We start from the raw sequence: 14894 nt of genomic DNA, 5'->3' as shown, positions 1-14894 counted from the left end.
TTGTTCTTTTTAGATTGCCCAAAACGAAGTGTTGATTGTAAATTTCTTTAAGTTGATGCAAGAAAATAAATTTTGTTTTGTTGATTTTAAGCACCAAAACGAAGTTTGTTTCCTAACTTGCAAGAAATAAAGTTGTTTTGTTGATTTTAAGCACCAAAATGAAGTTTGTTTCCTAACTTGTAAGAAATAAAGTTGTTTTGCTGATTTTAAGCACCAAAAAAATGAAGTTTGAAGTTTGATTTTTAAGCACCAAAATGAAGTTTTGTTTTCCTAACTTGCAAGAAAAGCAAAGTTTGTCTTGTTGATTTTAAGCACCAAAAATGAAGTTTGAAGTTTGATTTTTAACTTTAAGAAAAAAAAGTGAATTTATTTATCATAACTTAAAAGATAAAGTTAGCAACATAAATTGATTGACTTCCTAAGCTTAATTTCTAAAATCTTTTAAAAATGGGGTTAGTCAAAACCTGCACAAAAGAGAACAAGTTAGTAAAATCCACATCTTTGGTGGGATTCTACAAGCCTAATTTTCTTTGTTTTTTGGTTACAAGGTATTTTTTTACAACTCTCTGTTACAATAGCGCTACTCTGTGTGGAAACAGAAGCGCTATTTAACACGAAAGCACTAAATAACACGCGAAAGCGCTAAAAGAAATGCAAATGTGCCAAAAGAAGAACCAATAGCACTAAAAGAACTATGTTAGACAGAATTAATCCTATCGAATAGAGAGCCGAAAGCGCTAAAACTAAGAATGATAGTGCTATTCAATGGTCAATAGTGCTAAAAGATGGACAATAGCGCCAGTTGAGACACAATAGCACTATTATTAGGAACAATAGCGCTAAAATATCAATTTTACAAGGCGCTAGAGCATGAACGAATGCGCTAAAGCATGACCTATGTGTCAATTCAAATCATAAAAAAGTTAGTAGTTTCAAAATGGTTGTTCTCAATTCAGGTCGGGTTCACCAAATGATGCTCTGCAAAAAGGATTAGAAAAATCTGTAGTATGGCAACACATACAAGAAACACAAGAAACAAGGGTTAGTGTTATCAACCAAATATTATTCTAAATAGGCATATCAAGAGAGACACTAAAAGCCAAATAGAACATTTGACAAAGAAAATAAATGCAACAAGGCATCTCCAAATGCCTTCCACCATGCTTGTAGCTCATCCTCCCTTGTTCCTCTCCTCTCCAAGTTTCCAAATGAGTGTAGCTCTCAGCAACTTTTTGCACTATGGATATCTTATGGAGATTTAAGATTGAAATGCTTTAAACTATGCTATGCAAGTGTAAAACAAACTAACTATGAGATATTATGAAATGAACTAAGATCAATTTTAGTCCAAAATGACAATATAAATGATTATGCTAAAATGCTCTCTAAAATTGACTATAAGTTAAATGCATACAAGTTTTCAGGATCTGGATTATGAAGAAATGAGCTCTATTTATAGGTAAAATGGAGCAATGGAGGGTTGAGATTGAGTAATCTCAACAAGGGTCGGGATTGAAGGGCTTAAGATCCATGTGAAGGCTTTCAATCCAATCTCGGGATGACAAATGTCAACAAGAGATGGGTTGAGAGGAAAGGGAATAAGCATTAAATGCTTGACATGACCTAAGTGTTAACTTGGGAGGTAGGGTTAATGTTGAGTTGAATGAATAAATTCATTATTCAAGGAATAATGCTTTTATCCAATGGATAAACTCTTGTGCAAGAGTTAGTGAGGATAACCATGGTCAAAGCAATAAATGCTTGAGAAGACACATGGGTTAAATGAGGGTTGAGTTTAGAGGTAAAGTCTCTAACCATATGGGTGAGTTGAGTTAACTATTAATGGTCATGTAAGAGCCATAAGTGGTTTGGAAGACTTTAGAGGTTAGCTTGTTGGGCACATAAAGCATTAAATGTTTTTCAAAGAATTTGGAGTCTTTAAGAAGTGACTCCAAGTTGCTTAGGAATGTGACAATATTTAGGAAATGGATTAGGATAATTAGGAATGATTAGAAAGTGGCTAGAAGGGTCTAGAAGGGGATTTAGGATTGCAAGTTGATTTGATGGGTGAGGGAAAATAGGATTTAAATTAAAATAAAATTAATTTATTTCAACTTGTGGTTGCAACTTGCATTTGTAGGAGAATGCAAGTGGGGGTGATTTAATGATTAAATAAATGTTTTATTTATTTATTTAAAAGAGGAAAGGGGATTAAATTAAACAAATAGGATTTATTCATTTAATTGATTGTGAATTTGGTTTAATGAATTAATTAAAATAAATTGAATAATTTATTTAATTAATAGGAGAATGGTTGAGGATGAATTAGTTAAATGTTAATTAAATTTACTGTCTGCTAGTGGATTTATTAATCAAATAAATAGTAAATATTCATTTAATTAAAATGGATAGATTTATGTGACTACAAATCCCAATGGATCCAATAAACGGTGGGACATATTAAAGCATTTTGCAAAACCTTATCCACGTGAATTCAACCCCATTTCCACATCTCACTGAAAACCTGTTGTATTAAATACACACCTCCTTGACATCAATAACCTTCGTGTTATGCAATTATGCAATCCAATCGATAAGCTTCGTGTTATACAATTCTGCAACTACACTTGCTCTTTGGGTTGCACTATGTGGCACTTATCATCTCTCAATTGCTTGCCTCTGAATGTTGACATCAATGACAATCTAATGGCAACACTAGCCAACTTGTAGGTTCCTATGTCTTTGGTCACCTTGCTTGGAGTTTCAACTAATACATTTTGTTGATCACACTTTCAATGTATGCTTATGTTAGAGAATCTCATCATGCATAGTGCAGTATCCCTAAGATTATTCTAGCCCTTTCAAATTAGAGGTTGTTTTTCATCCTTCACACCCCTATGCTAATTGTATTCATGTCAGAAAAAATTAGTTCCTTACTTTAGCAGTTTGCAAGCCCCTGTGCTATCGAAACACTTTTTTGGGGGCTACATTGATGTGTTTATTGGTCAAGCACTCTTTGAATGGGTAAGCTTTCCTACGGTTTTTACCATTCTTTGTGTAGTCAGTCGGAGTTTTTATGAGGAAAGGTGGATTTGAATGGATATGATGTACACATGTGTGCATCTACTTGACTTTCTTGCAAGCAAGGCTCATATGCATCTTTTATTGCCTTTTCCTTATGCCTTCAGTGGTTGTCAATCATACAAGCTAGCTCAGGATTTCACAATTGATCTTTTGCCTCCATTTTGAGCATCATTGTGCATCTCAACATATATATCACTCGCTTTGCAATGTCGACATCCTTTAGTGTTTCATGCAATTGTGAAGATGAGTCCCTAGATCAGCAATGCCATCGACTCTTCCATTCTGAGGATGAGTCAATTTGGGAAGCAATTTCTCTTATCCTTAAGCACAACATTGGTCAAGATGATTCTCATATCCATGATGGTCAAGTTTTTGAGTTCTTCTTCACCCCATTGCTCCAAATAGTCCCATTTCCAAACTGAGTTTGCATTGTGGGTAATAAGTTGGTGTCTGGTCAGTATTGGCCAAATATAGCTCAAGCTTTGGGTGGGATAAATATTGATTTGATCTTAGGCTCTTTAGGTGAATTTTTTAATCTTTCATGGGTGGGCAAAGAAGAAAAAATGATGGATGCATGGAACCTCTTCAAATCCTATGTAACCTATGATGACTATGCGCCCATGATATCTTCTATTCAAACAACGAGGATCTCTTTGATGAAGCTCACAAGCAAAAGATTGTGGATTTCTTCTCAGGCCTTGCCACAATTGTGCCCAAGTTTAATTAAGGGTCTTCGTTGTTGAAGCCTCTCTCTATTGTTTTGGTTTGTCTTAGAGCTAATCCTCGACACTTTGCTTTTGTCATGTGTCTTCAATCCACACAATTGATATTGGATTCTTTCAATCCTATGTATATTTGATTTTAAATCTAGAAGTGCTAGTGGAATATTACTCCTATCCAATTAAACATTGTTGCCTCAATGGTTGAGCCTTACTCTCATTTTTTGTGCAACTGCTTTATCTATGTATCCATATCTTATATTATTGTATTATTAATATATTATACACTTTATGCGTTTTATCAAAAAAAAAAAAATATATATTTTTATTAATATAATTTGATAAAGGTGGTAATTATGAAATGGATTTACTTTAATTCTTGTATGTATAGATTAATTAAAAGTTTAAAGAGAAAAATAATTTCTTAAGTTAGAATTATACTTTAAGGAGAAAATGAAATTTAATTATAATTGAATGGAATATTAGTAATTGAATTGCTTTTTAGATAAAAAATTAATTAGTCATCTAACATTAGAGAAATAAGAAATTTGATAAAATTAAGAATCTATATTATATGAATAAGTCCAAATTAGTTGTGCGTGATATTTGAATAGAATAAACAATTAATATATTAATGGATTTTAAATTATTTAATAGTTTTTATATTTTCATTTGTATTTCTTGGGAAGCCATGACATTTGGCATGCAAATTCTATGACACAATTTTTCCATGACAAGAAATAGAAGATTGTGATAGAAAGTGCAAGCTAATTGTTTGGTCGGTAGTTTCCCAAGTCTATAATGCCGACACTCTTTTATAAAAATGATTAAACCAATATATAACTCGAAGAATTTTTTTTATACAATTGATGTACTTTTCCAACACTAGGCATTCGACTCGCAAAGAATCCTTTTACTTCCATGGAAACTGAACAACAGAAGCAAGATAGTACAGTAGATAGTACAGTAGAGTGGGAGCACAAAGTTGAAACTTGTTATGAAAAAATAATAAAAGAGACAATTGTAACCGGGAAGGAGACTCAAGTGTCACTGGATAAATTTCCTTATTATTTAAGGTATGAAGATTTGTTCAGACATTTCCTCTGTGATGTTTTCATTAGAAATTAGTGATTTTTCTTTTTTCCACAATAAGTGCCTTTCAGATGACTGAGAATGAAAGTAATAAATCAATGATCTGCTGTCAAAGATGGATTCTTCATCTGCATTTTGAACTAAATAAAGAAAAATTGAAGCAATTTTGTGGATATCAACATTATAGATTCTGGTCGTTGGTTGGTTCGTGATCTGCTGTAAAAGGTTTTAGGGTTTTTTCAAATTCTGTTTTCGGTTCATAATTCAGATAAAAAATGCTTACCTTAGTCAAAAATACTAAGGTCATATGTCTTCTTTTCTTATCTTGTCTGCTTATTTTGGATTGTCTGGGTGTTCATAATGTTAAATTCAGTGGTTCTTTCCTCTTTCTTTCCTCTTTCTTTCCAACAATGACTAAAATGATAAGATTTGTTTTCTTCACAGTGACAAGACAAAGAGTGAACTAATCTTATCCACATACGAAAATTTGAAATGGAACCAATTGCTCAAAACTACTACAAGGCTTCCTTCATGCCTCACACTGTTCTTGTCTGGCCCTGCAGGTGTGTTATTTCTCAGCTAGCATTTTTGGGACTTTCTCCCATGTTAGGAAATATTTATGTATCTCACATCTCTTCTATTTGTTATGAAGGTTCTGAGATATATCAAGAAATGCTAGTGAAGGGGTTGGCCAATCATTTTGATGCAAAATCTCTCATGTATGAAAATGATGCAATGCCTCGGGTAAAGCGGACGGATGGTAAAAGTAATTTTGATATATCGCAAGGTAAAGGTAATTTTGTGTTCTTTAGCATTAGATGGTTTTGAAGTTTGATACTAGTATTGAGAGTTGAGATATTTGAGATTTAATTTAATATTTAATATTTAAGAGTTTTTAAGAATTGCTTAATTTAAATGAGTATTTTTCTATACTTTCAGGTGGCAGAGTAATATATGCTGGCTCATATCAAAATTCAAGGTATATCCCCATCTGAGTCTTATAATACTTAAACTCTTATTGAAAATTGATTGGTTTTCAGGAACTGTAAATTAGAATTTCAATGAGTTTGTCTAATGCCAGTTAGATTGTGGTTATTTCCTTTCACTGTTCCAAATATCCTAAGCTAGTTATATAGATAGAGGACGCTTTCAAATTGGCAAGAGACTGACAAAGCACACAAACACCTCAAACAATGTTAGTATCAGATGGTAGTCTTAGTAATCTTGTGCATTCCTCGATATTAATACAATTCGAGCTCTTGTTTACTGATTTTCAGGGGTCCATCTTGTGGTGATAGAGGGTCAGTATATTTCATGGGTCAAGAAGAATTAACTGAAATTGGTATACGATTTGATAAGCCAATTCCAGGGGGCACTGACCTGAACGGCCTATGCAGAGCAGAGCACGGTTTTCTATGTAAAGGTGAGCCTCTAATGCCAGGTTTTTGGGGTGTTGATGTAGTAAAAATTCTATGAATATTGATTACAATTTTCTCAAAACAGAAGATGAACTTCTCTTCGAAATTACTCATAGGGAGACGATGGACTGGCCGTCCATAAAGCTGCAAATCAATGCACTATTTAAGGTATGCTTGTGGTTTACACATATTTCCATGACATATGCAATTCTTTGAGTCTACTCATTGAATTTTCCCAGCTGATCCCAAACTAATCTCCAGGTTGTCAGATGTGAAAGTAGAAATGGTCCTATTATACTTTTCATCAAAGATCTTGAAAAGTGGAAAGACGATCCAAATGTTTGGATTGCTTTGCAGAGCGAGTTGGATACACTGATGGGTTCTGTTGTGGTTATCTTTTCACACATTCAAGATAAAAAGAAAAAGGTAATATAATTGCTCCAGATTACCTCTTTTTTTCATGGCCTGATACCCGATGTTTGAGTGAGTAGAAGGTTTAAGAATGGATCGCCTTTAACACAGGGTAAATAGCAAGTGAGTGCATATATGCCACTTTCTACTTGCAAATTTGTGCCAATTATATCCATGAAAAAAGGATTATTTACAAAGACTAATTGCACCACTATAATGGTAAAACTAGTATAAAAAGAGGTTTGAATGGCAAATTCAAAGCATTGAAGCAATATTTAGAATTATATGAGCCCTTGTGCTTTGTGCATGTTTAATTGTGTGCCACTATGACCCACTTATCCTCATTGTCCCTCACCCTCCCTGTCATTTTGAGTTCATAATATTTGTGCTTTCTACATCTTCATGTTTGAAAAGAACTATGTTTCAACTTATCCATAGTTGTCAAAATTTATATATTGTTTCCCAAGAAAGCCTTTTTTAAAATAAAGATCATTAAACATTTCTCTAGCCAATAATTGCTGCAAGCTTCTGTTTCTGTAATTACAGTGCACGCTATATAAGCATTTGTGATTAAACAAATATGTGTTTATCTTAATGTTGCAGGGTAATATGGAGAAGCTACTTTCTTTACTCAAAAACAAAGTGATAGACAAAGTGACTGTGGAACCACCTTGGGTACATAAATGTTTGTTTGGATATATTTCGTACATAATGTTTTTTCTTTTCAAGTTTTAGATTGAAAAATATATATGAAAAATCCAGCAGGGTGAGGAGCTCAATGATTGGAAATTTAAATTAAAGCGGGATGAGGAATCACTCAAAGCAAAGGAAAATCAGCGAGTATTCAGAGAGGTGGGTTCTAATGCTAAACATTTTTTCGTCTTCCTTTTAGATATTCACCTAAACATTAATAATTCTCTTCCACTTATTGTTGCAGGCCCTTTGTTGGTATAAGATAGAGTTTGATGGAATCGAAAAAATGTGCCCAAAGGGCCAGACTCTTACCTTTTCTGGTAAGTTAAAAAATACATGTATTTTAATGTTTTGTGGATATATTTTGTAGGAAAGCATTTATATCTGGCGGGATCTATGAAGTCCTAATACTCAACTGCCTTCTTGCCTTGCGGGGTAGATCCAGAAAAATCTAACCTACGACCAGCGTGTATTGAAAGATTGCTTCTAAATTTCTTATTGATTATAGATGTTATCTAACAACTTACCTGTTTTACAACAAAGATTTGTGGAAGCTATTATCAATAATTAGCCTGGATGTATATGTCTCAAAAGTTCTGTAATTGTTTTGATTGAAAAAAGACAATTTAGAAAAGATAATGGCTTTTATAGTGTATGCCGTATCTTTGTGTTTCAGAGGCAATTAAAATCTGCTATTGGGCTCTCAGTCACTACCAAATGAATAACCCTGAACACCGGGAATTGAAAACAGTTGTAATCTCTAGCGAGAGGTGATTTTTCTAATATTTGCGTAACTTACATTTCTAATGGTCAACTATACATTTTGAGCTAGAACTGAGAATTTGATATGAACCCTTGATATCCCAGTTTTCAATACGGATTGAACAAATTAAACAAAATTCAAAAGAAGCCACAGGCTATTCAGATCAAGCCACAGGTAAGATTTATAATATCAGTATCCTACTTTGCCTAGCATAACAAAACTGTTATCTTATTTACAACTCTTGTTATGCTATCTACGAGATTGTTATCTTTCTTAAAACTTTTGTTATGCTCTCTAGGAGATTGCCACTGAGAATAAGTTTGAGAAGAAGATCCTGCAGAATGTGATACCACCAGGTGATATTGGAGTGAATTTTGAGAACATTGGATCTCTGGAAAATGTGAAAGAATCGCTTAATGAGTCTGTGATGCTTCCTTTACGAAGACCTGAACTCTTTAAAGGACATTTAACAAAGGTTAGCTTCAATTCAAATTGCTTTGCTGTACGTGCATACATTTGTAAATCAATGCAAACAAAAAGTGGAGTGTGATGGTATAACCATGTTAACAAAAACATTTTTTCAATCTTAAATTTGGCAGTTATTTACATTAAAGATATTAGTTTTCCACAATCCATATTAGTTGTTGTGATCGTATCTAGTTTCTGACGTAAACCAGAAGCAATCACAATAGTCATTTACAAGTCAAAATAATATTTTAATAATAAACATAATATTTCTTCTTCTTGTTCTTTCTGGATTCGATTGTGTTTGTATTTTTTTGCATCGACATTTCTAATCCTTGAGGTCTCTATCATCCTGATGATGGTTCACAGAATGTCATCCGAAAGGTCGATGCAAAAAAATACAAACACAATCGAATCCAGAAACATAATGGATTGTGGAAAACTGATCACTTCAAACATAATATTTACCAAAATAAATAACACATAAAATTTATGTTTCTAAACATATTATAAATAAAACAATTTAGAAATAAAATAACTTTTAAGTAAATAAAATATCTCTGACTTTTTTTAGATATATTTAAGATATCTATACGAATACTAATTGTTTTTAATATCATTGCAGCCCTGCAAAGGTGTCCTACTCTTTGGTCCTCCAGGGACTGGGAAGACTATGCTTGCCAAAGCTGTCGCAACTGAAGCTGGTGCAAATTTTATAAATATATCAATGTCAACTGTTTCATCAATGGTATAGTGTCAATATGTTTCATAACGGCTACCTGAAATTTATTGAAATTTTTATAAATTTGCTCTGTTGAATGGTTCGTTGAATTAATTTTTTTGGTTTTATTGCTACAGTGGTTTGGTGAATCTGAGAAGTACATTAGAGCCTTGTTTTCAGTAGCAAGTAAAATATCTCCAACAGTGATATTTATTGATGAGGTACATATTTGATCTCTAGTAGCAGCTCAGACTATTTTTTTATCTGCTAGATCTCACTGCATCTTGTGTGTGACTTTCTTTCTGGTTTGAGTCTCCGCAGGTTGATAGTATGTTGAGTCAAAGGAACAGTGAAGAAGAGAGTTCGGTACTACGCAGGATGAAGAATGAATTTATGGTAAACTGGGATGGATTGCGCACCAAAGAAAATGAGAGAGTCTTAATTCTTGCTGCCACTAATAGACCTTTTGATCTTGACGAAGCTGTCATTAGAAGGATGCCTAGGAGGTGGGCATTTTTGTTGGAAGTTAATTCTCTATGACATGAGAACCTTATATTTATGTTACTGATTTCTCTGCCTACTGACAATGCAGACTATTGGTAAACTTGCCAGATGCACCAAATAGGACAAAAATCATGAAGGCAATACTTCGAAAAGAGAAAATGGCACAGGATGTAGACCTGGATGCAATTGCAAAAATGACACAGGGATATTCTGGCTGCGACCTAAAGGTAGTGTGCTATATTATGGGTTCTATAAAATATATATGTTTGAAGTATGCTCAAGAGTTGTTACGCCTCCTAACACCTATGCTTTATCTTGAAGGACTTGTGCGTTGCAGCTGCATATCGCCCTATCCAAGAGATTTTGGAAAAAGAAAAACAGGTACTTGTCTTTTCTTGATTCTTTGCTAAGATGTATTCATTTAAAAATGCAGCATTTCTTTATATCTAAATTAAAAAAAAATTACAACCTACTCAGTGAGATTTTGGGACCTTTTCAAAACTCTCTTCAGATTCATAATTCTGATAAAAAACATACTAATACTGGTTGTATTGAAATCTTTCCTAGGAAAAGGCATTAGCAATAGCAGAGAGGAGACCTTTGCCATTAGTTAGTGGGAGTATTGAGATTCGTCCTTTGAATATGAGCGACATGGAACATGCATGTCAACAGGTTATTTTTTGAAATGCTAATAGTTTGATGTTGAATAAACTTCTCGTGTTTACAAAATGAGCACCCTCTGTTCATTTTTTATTCTGACAGCCTTATCATGTTGCAGGTGCGTGCTAGCGTTTCGCCAGATTCAGCATATATGCAGCGACTGCTTCAGTGGGAGGAACAATATGGCGGAGGAGGTTCAAGGAAAAAAGAGAGAATTAGCTATTTTATATGAGCTATGGGTGAATTGTAATTTTACTATTCATTTTTTTGACTGGAATACAATGTCACCTTCTCCCACTATGTTGTCATCTGAACCCACTAAATCACAAAATTTGCCACTATTGGAGAAGAATTTAACTAATTTTTATATAATGATGGCTGCACATATCTTTTGGTTCCTCTAGATTTAGATAAGATCTTGTTGAATTCCTTTTTACAAAGAACTGTATTTTTAAAAGCTTTTTATGAATTGGATAAAATAATTAAATAAATTTTAAAAAAATAAAAATTAGACAGGACAATTTTAGGTGTCTATATATATAAATCAGAAATTATGCAACCCATAAGTCAATTTTATCAAAATAAACTAGGGTTTTATGAATTGGATCTCTTGAGTTAATGTAAATTAAGTGCATAAATGATATTTTTCATAAATGAGTATAAATATGAATTGATTAAGCACATAAATGGTATTTTTCATAAATGAGTATAAATATAAATTGATTAAATGCATACAAATCAAATCTGAAAATAAAAATCAGAATTAGTGCAAGCACAATGTCGAGTTCACCAATATGTGATGTTTGGTGAAAATAGGGTTTCACAATTTACGATATGAATCCACATATTTCCACCAAGTCACATGAAAAGGAGGAGACAACCCAATAGATCCAACCCCAATGAGGGAAAGGGTTGAATACTTGAATTATGCTCTTCTTTTTTAATTTAGTTGAGGGTGCTTAAGAGATTTGAAATTGAATTCTAGATCTAGGGTAAATGATAGAAATTTGACATAAAATGACATAAACAAGCAGCTACAAGTACAATATGTAGACATGGGGCTAGATATGGGTAGAAGGAATAAAAAAGAACTTGTGCCTAAAAATTTGGTTTGAAAGTGCAGGAACGGGATCAGAAAATTGACCTAGTCCCCAAATATCAAGTATGTACATATAGGAAAATTTCAAAATTAGAATGTCACTCAAAACTTGATCCATGAAGCTCGTCAAAAATTCACAGTACTAGGATGTAAAAATTGACCTATTCCTCCAATTTTCACTCCTGCAAAATTTAGATCTAATTGTCATTGAATTCTCTATTGGAATCTTCATTCGTGGCTCCTAAATCTGTTGCCTACACATGGAAGGAAAATGATGATGTTGATAGGGTTTTTCCTTAGGTCAAACCCTAGGATTGGAATTAACGCTTGAATTGAACTGAAATTGAACTTGAAATGAAATTTGACTAAATTGGAAAAGCTTGCCTTTTGAGGGCAAGGCTAAATCTAAATTGGAACTTGATACCTTGATGAATCTTTCTTTGTAGTCTACATGCATAGGTTGATAATGTCATGTATAATGTCTTCATCATGGATGTCATCGTGAATGTTTGAAATTTGAACTTGACCTCTCCTTCACTACCTTGATGATGCTTTATTGCTCACTCACTTGAATTTGCAAAAGTGCAATTGAATTCCAACTTGAGAGATATTGAGAGGTTATAAATTGAGGGGGTTGGGCTTTCTTTTATACCTAACTACACCAAATATGTTTGAAATTTTAGGGAAAGTTGGCATGGATAATGTTTTCTTGCCTTCAAAATGTGACTATTGTGGGGTCCAAATTTGGGCACCTTTTGGGAGGACCATGACACCCAGAGCATCCTAGTCTTGCCAATTAGGGCTCAATTTGAACAATGTCCCATAGGGGCACAAAAGATGCATATTTTAGATGGGTGTGAATAGAATCAAAGACTAGCCTAAGTGAGAACAAAATTATATAGGGATACAATTTACTATTTTAAGCTTTAAGGTGTAGCACTCATATCAATATTTCTTAAATTCTTTAATATTTTAAATCAAACATTGAATATTTTTTAATTATTTCTAAATTCTTTTTCGCCCCTATTGATTTGATTTACAATCTAACAACTAAGTTTCTATTACAAACCCCATGGGCATTAGAGATCTACAAGTATATTTTAGCCTGAATAATTTAACTCCAACTGTTAGATTTTAAATCTTTAGCAATCCAAATACAAATTTGGGTTCGATGTGCATTGGAGCTTTGTGGGTATAGCGTAGTAAATTGTACACCTTTAATTGGGTGGTACAATTCCACACTTAGTTTAGCACCCGCCTTAGTGTGTTTGCATGTTGCATTTTAAATTCCCTTTAAGAATTTAATTAATTGATTTAATTAAATCTAAAGTCTTCTTTTATCCCTCCATACATCATAAAATTGGGCCCTATATCCTAAGTGTGCCCCTTTTAATTTTATTCTTTCAATTAATTAACTCATCAAAAGCCCTAATTATGTCATATTTCGAACTTCAAGGCATGATTTCACATATCTAAACACCTTGAATTGTCGCACAGAGCTACGATTGACTTTGTAATCATGATACCTTGCATCCCTAAAAATTTGGAAAAAAGTTGGTCGGACCATGGTCCTGAATTTTTCTCCCCAAATTTTGGGATCATGTTTTGGTGGTATTATAATGTTTAAATATGACTGGGTGAACTCACAAAGTTGGTTCCCACTTTTTGGTACGTCCTGATTTTTGCTGAAATCATACATTTTTTTAAAAATATAATGATTTAAGCTTTAAGAGGTCCCATTTGAAGTAATTAATTGAAGAGAGTTAAATCAAAGGCTCTTAGATCAAAATTTATTGGATAGAACCTCTCTACTTCTAAATCATATGTGCAATGGAGTCTCCTTTACATCTATCAAATGCTGATAAAAAACCAATTTTACATTAGCTTTTGGGGGGTCAAATTAATTCATTTAAAAGTTTTTTTTTTTAGCTATTTACTCCTTATTATAAGCTTTCCAAATAGTATAACTTTTAATATATTTAATTTCATTAATATATTTTTATTTTATTTCTTATGAATGTAGGTTTTTCACTGAACATGAACTTCTTTGTTCAATGCATTGGGAAAAATAGTAAACTAATTCAAAAAAAATTTGAAAAATATCTATGCACTAGGTATTGGTGTTTTCTTTCTAACAAAAAAAAGAAAATTGAATTTTGATATATATAGAACAAGTTATGTGTTCAAACGTACACCTATATCCAAATTATAATTAGTCGAACTTCAAAACTTAATAAAATAAAAAATATTCAACATATCACTACCAAACCAAGTGCATGCCCTGGGTATTGATGTTACAAACCAAAATTCAAAAGAATTAAGTTTTTATCATTTATAGAAAAAAAATTATGCGTTTCGGGATACACATCACTCTTAAAAAATGTTGTTTGTTGTAAACAACTACTTTTTGAGGGAGATGGAAAAATCAATAAAATTTTATTCAAACAAATTTGCAAAAAATACATTTAGAATCTACAAACAAGATGTTAAAAATCACTAGTTTATATCATCTTCAAATTCTTAAGGGTTTAAAAGTTATATGTGTCAGAAAGTGAAGGTTTTTTTCAAAATATTCATCTAAGTGTCAAAGATGGTCAAAAAGTGGGAACCAGTATTGTGAGTTCACCCGACTTGGTGTGAAATTATATCATTTCTAGGTTGTCCTATGTTCAAAAACAAAGTTAGGATTTCATACATATAGCCTTTCCTTTCCTCATTTGAAGGATTCAACAACTCTAGTAAGTGAAGGAGCCTCTTATGAAGTGAAAGTGGAGGTTTATGTGAAGTCTTCAATCAACAAATCAAGCATTTATCAAGTCTTCATCAACCATTTTCATCATCAATTGAAGCTTTAGGATATTGAAGAATAATAGGTCACCGACTGTTGATTGTCTTGTACCTTTCCCTTAGGGTTTGGTATGGTTTCATGTTATTTTCATATCTCTTTATAAGTTTCACAACACTTGTTTTCAAATTTACATTCATGTTTTAGATCCATTATTGCATTTGTGATTTGAAGCATTTACATTTACATTTACATTCATTTATGGTTTATTCTCCAAGCATAGGGTAGAACTCTAGATCTACTTTCTAGGTCATTTAGGATCTTGCATACACATGTAAGGTTATAGCACACACACTTTTTAATACATTATCGGCTATCTGTGGAGGTGGAAATCACTAAAATGAGGGGTTTGACTAAAGCAAAACCCTATATAGCCAACCACAACACAATTTCCCTTCTTTTGGTGTATAAGTGGCAGAT

At 32.9% G+C, this 14894-nt stretch overlaps 3 protein-coding genes across 3 annotated transcripts; all 3 read left to right on the top strand.

Moving 5' to 3' along the window:
• The first annotated feature begins 4644 nt into the window (after nucleotides 1-4644).
• Nucleotides 4645-5944, top strand: LOC131046562 (uncharacterized). Its single transcript, XM_057980323.1, has 5 exons — nucleotides 4645-4879; nucleotides 5340-5458; nucleotides 5548-5688; nucleotides 5835-5842; nucleotides 5936-5944. Exons 1-5 carry the CDS (start codon nucleotides 4725-4727, stop codon nucleotides 5942-5944), a joined length of 432 nt encoding a protein of 143 aa, XP_057836306.1. The 5' UTR covers nucleotides 4645-4724.
• A 250-nt stretch (nucleotides 5945-6194) lies between these two features.
• LOC131046559 (uncharacterized) lies at nucleotides 6195-7459 on the top strand. The gene is made up of 4 exons (XM_057980319.2): nucleotides 6195-6318; nucleotides 6399-6481; nucleotides 6575-6739; nucleotides 7328-7459. The coding sequence occupies exons 1-4, from the start codon at nucleotides 6210-6212 to the stop codon at nucleotides 7457-7459; spliced, it is 489 nt and encodes a 162-aa protein (XP_057836302.1). The 5' UTR covers nucleotides 6195-6209.
• A 982-nt stretch (nucleotides 7460-8441) lies between these two features.
• Nucleotides 8442-10912, top strand: LOC131046563 (uncharacterized). The gene is made up of 8 exons (XM_057980324.1): nucleotides 8442-8655; nucleotides 9271-9393; nucleotides 9504-9587; nucleotides 9688-9872; nucleotides 9959-10097; nucleotides 10192-10251; nucleotides 10438-10542; nucleotides 10649-10912. The coding sequence occupies exons 1-8, from the start codon at nucleotides 8608-8610 to the stop codon at nucleotides 10760-10762; spliced, it is 858 nt and encodes a 285-aa protein (XP_057836307.1). The 5' UTR covers nucleotides 8442-8607; the 3' UTR covers nucleotides 10763-10912.
• The last annotated feature ends 3982 nt before the right edge of the window (nucleotides 10913-14894 follow it).

The sequence above is a fragment of the Cryptomeria japonica genome, chromosome 3, assembly GCF_030272615.1.
Source record: "Cryptomeria japonica chromosome 3, Sugi_1.0, whole genome shotgun sequence".
NCBI classification, from domain to species: domain Eukaryota; kingdom Viridiplantae; phylum Streptophyta; class Pinopsida; order Cupressales; family Cupressaceae; genus Cryptomeria; species Cryptomeria japonica.
Note: the sequence above shows the minus strand (reverse complement) of the source record. Positions and strands in the feature narration are given on the sequence as shown.

Bases quoted from the DNA above. Each gene is read 5' to 3' on its own strand.
- LOC131046562 (XM_057980323.1), top strand. From the start codon at position 4,725: ATGGAAACTGAACAACAGAAGCAAGATAGTACAGTAGATAGTACAGTA. The intron at 4,880-5,339 runs GTATGAAGATTT...TTTTCTTCACAG, and splicing joins AAATTTCCTTATTATTTAAG to TGACAAGACAAAGAGTGAAC. The intron at 5,459-5,547 runs GTGTGTTATTTC...TTTGTTATGAAG, and splicing joins GTTCTTGTCTGGCCCTGCAG to GTTCTGAGATATATCAAGAA.
- LOC131046559 (XM_057980319.2), top strand. From the start codon at position 6,210: ATGGGTCAAGAAGAATTAACTGAAATTGGTATACGATTTGATAAGCCA. The intron at 6,319-6,398 runs GTGAGCCTCTAA...TTCTCAAAACAG, and splicing joins GCACGGTTTTCTATGTAAAG to AAGATGAACTTCTCTTCGAA. The intron at 6,740-7,327 runs GTAATATAATTG...TTAATGTTGCAG, and splicing joins TTCAAGATAAAAAGAAAAAG to GGTAATATGGAGAAGCTACT.
- LOC131046563 (XM_057980324.1), top strand. From the start codon at position 8,608: ATGCTTCCTTTACGAAGACCTGAACTCTTTAAAGGACATTTAACAAAG. The intron at 8,656-9,270 runs GTTAGCTTCAAT...ATATCATTGCAG, and splicing joins TTAAAGGACATTTAACAAAG to CCCTGCAAAGGTGTCCTACT. The intron at 10,252-10,437 runs GTACTTGTCTTT...AATCTTTCCTAG, and splicing joins TTTTGGAAAAAGAAAAACAG to GAAAAGGCATTAGCAATAGC.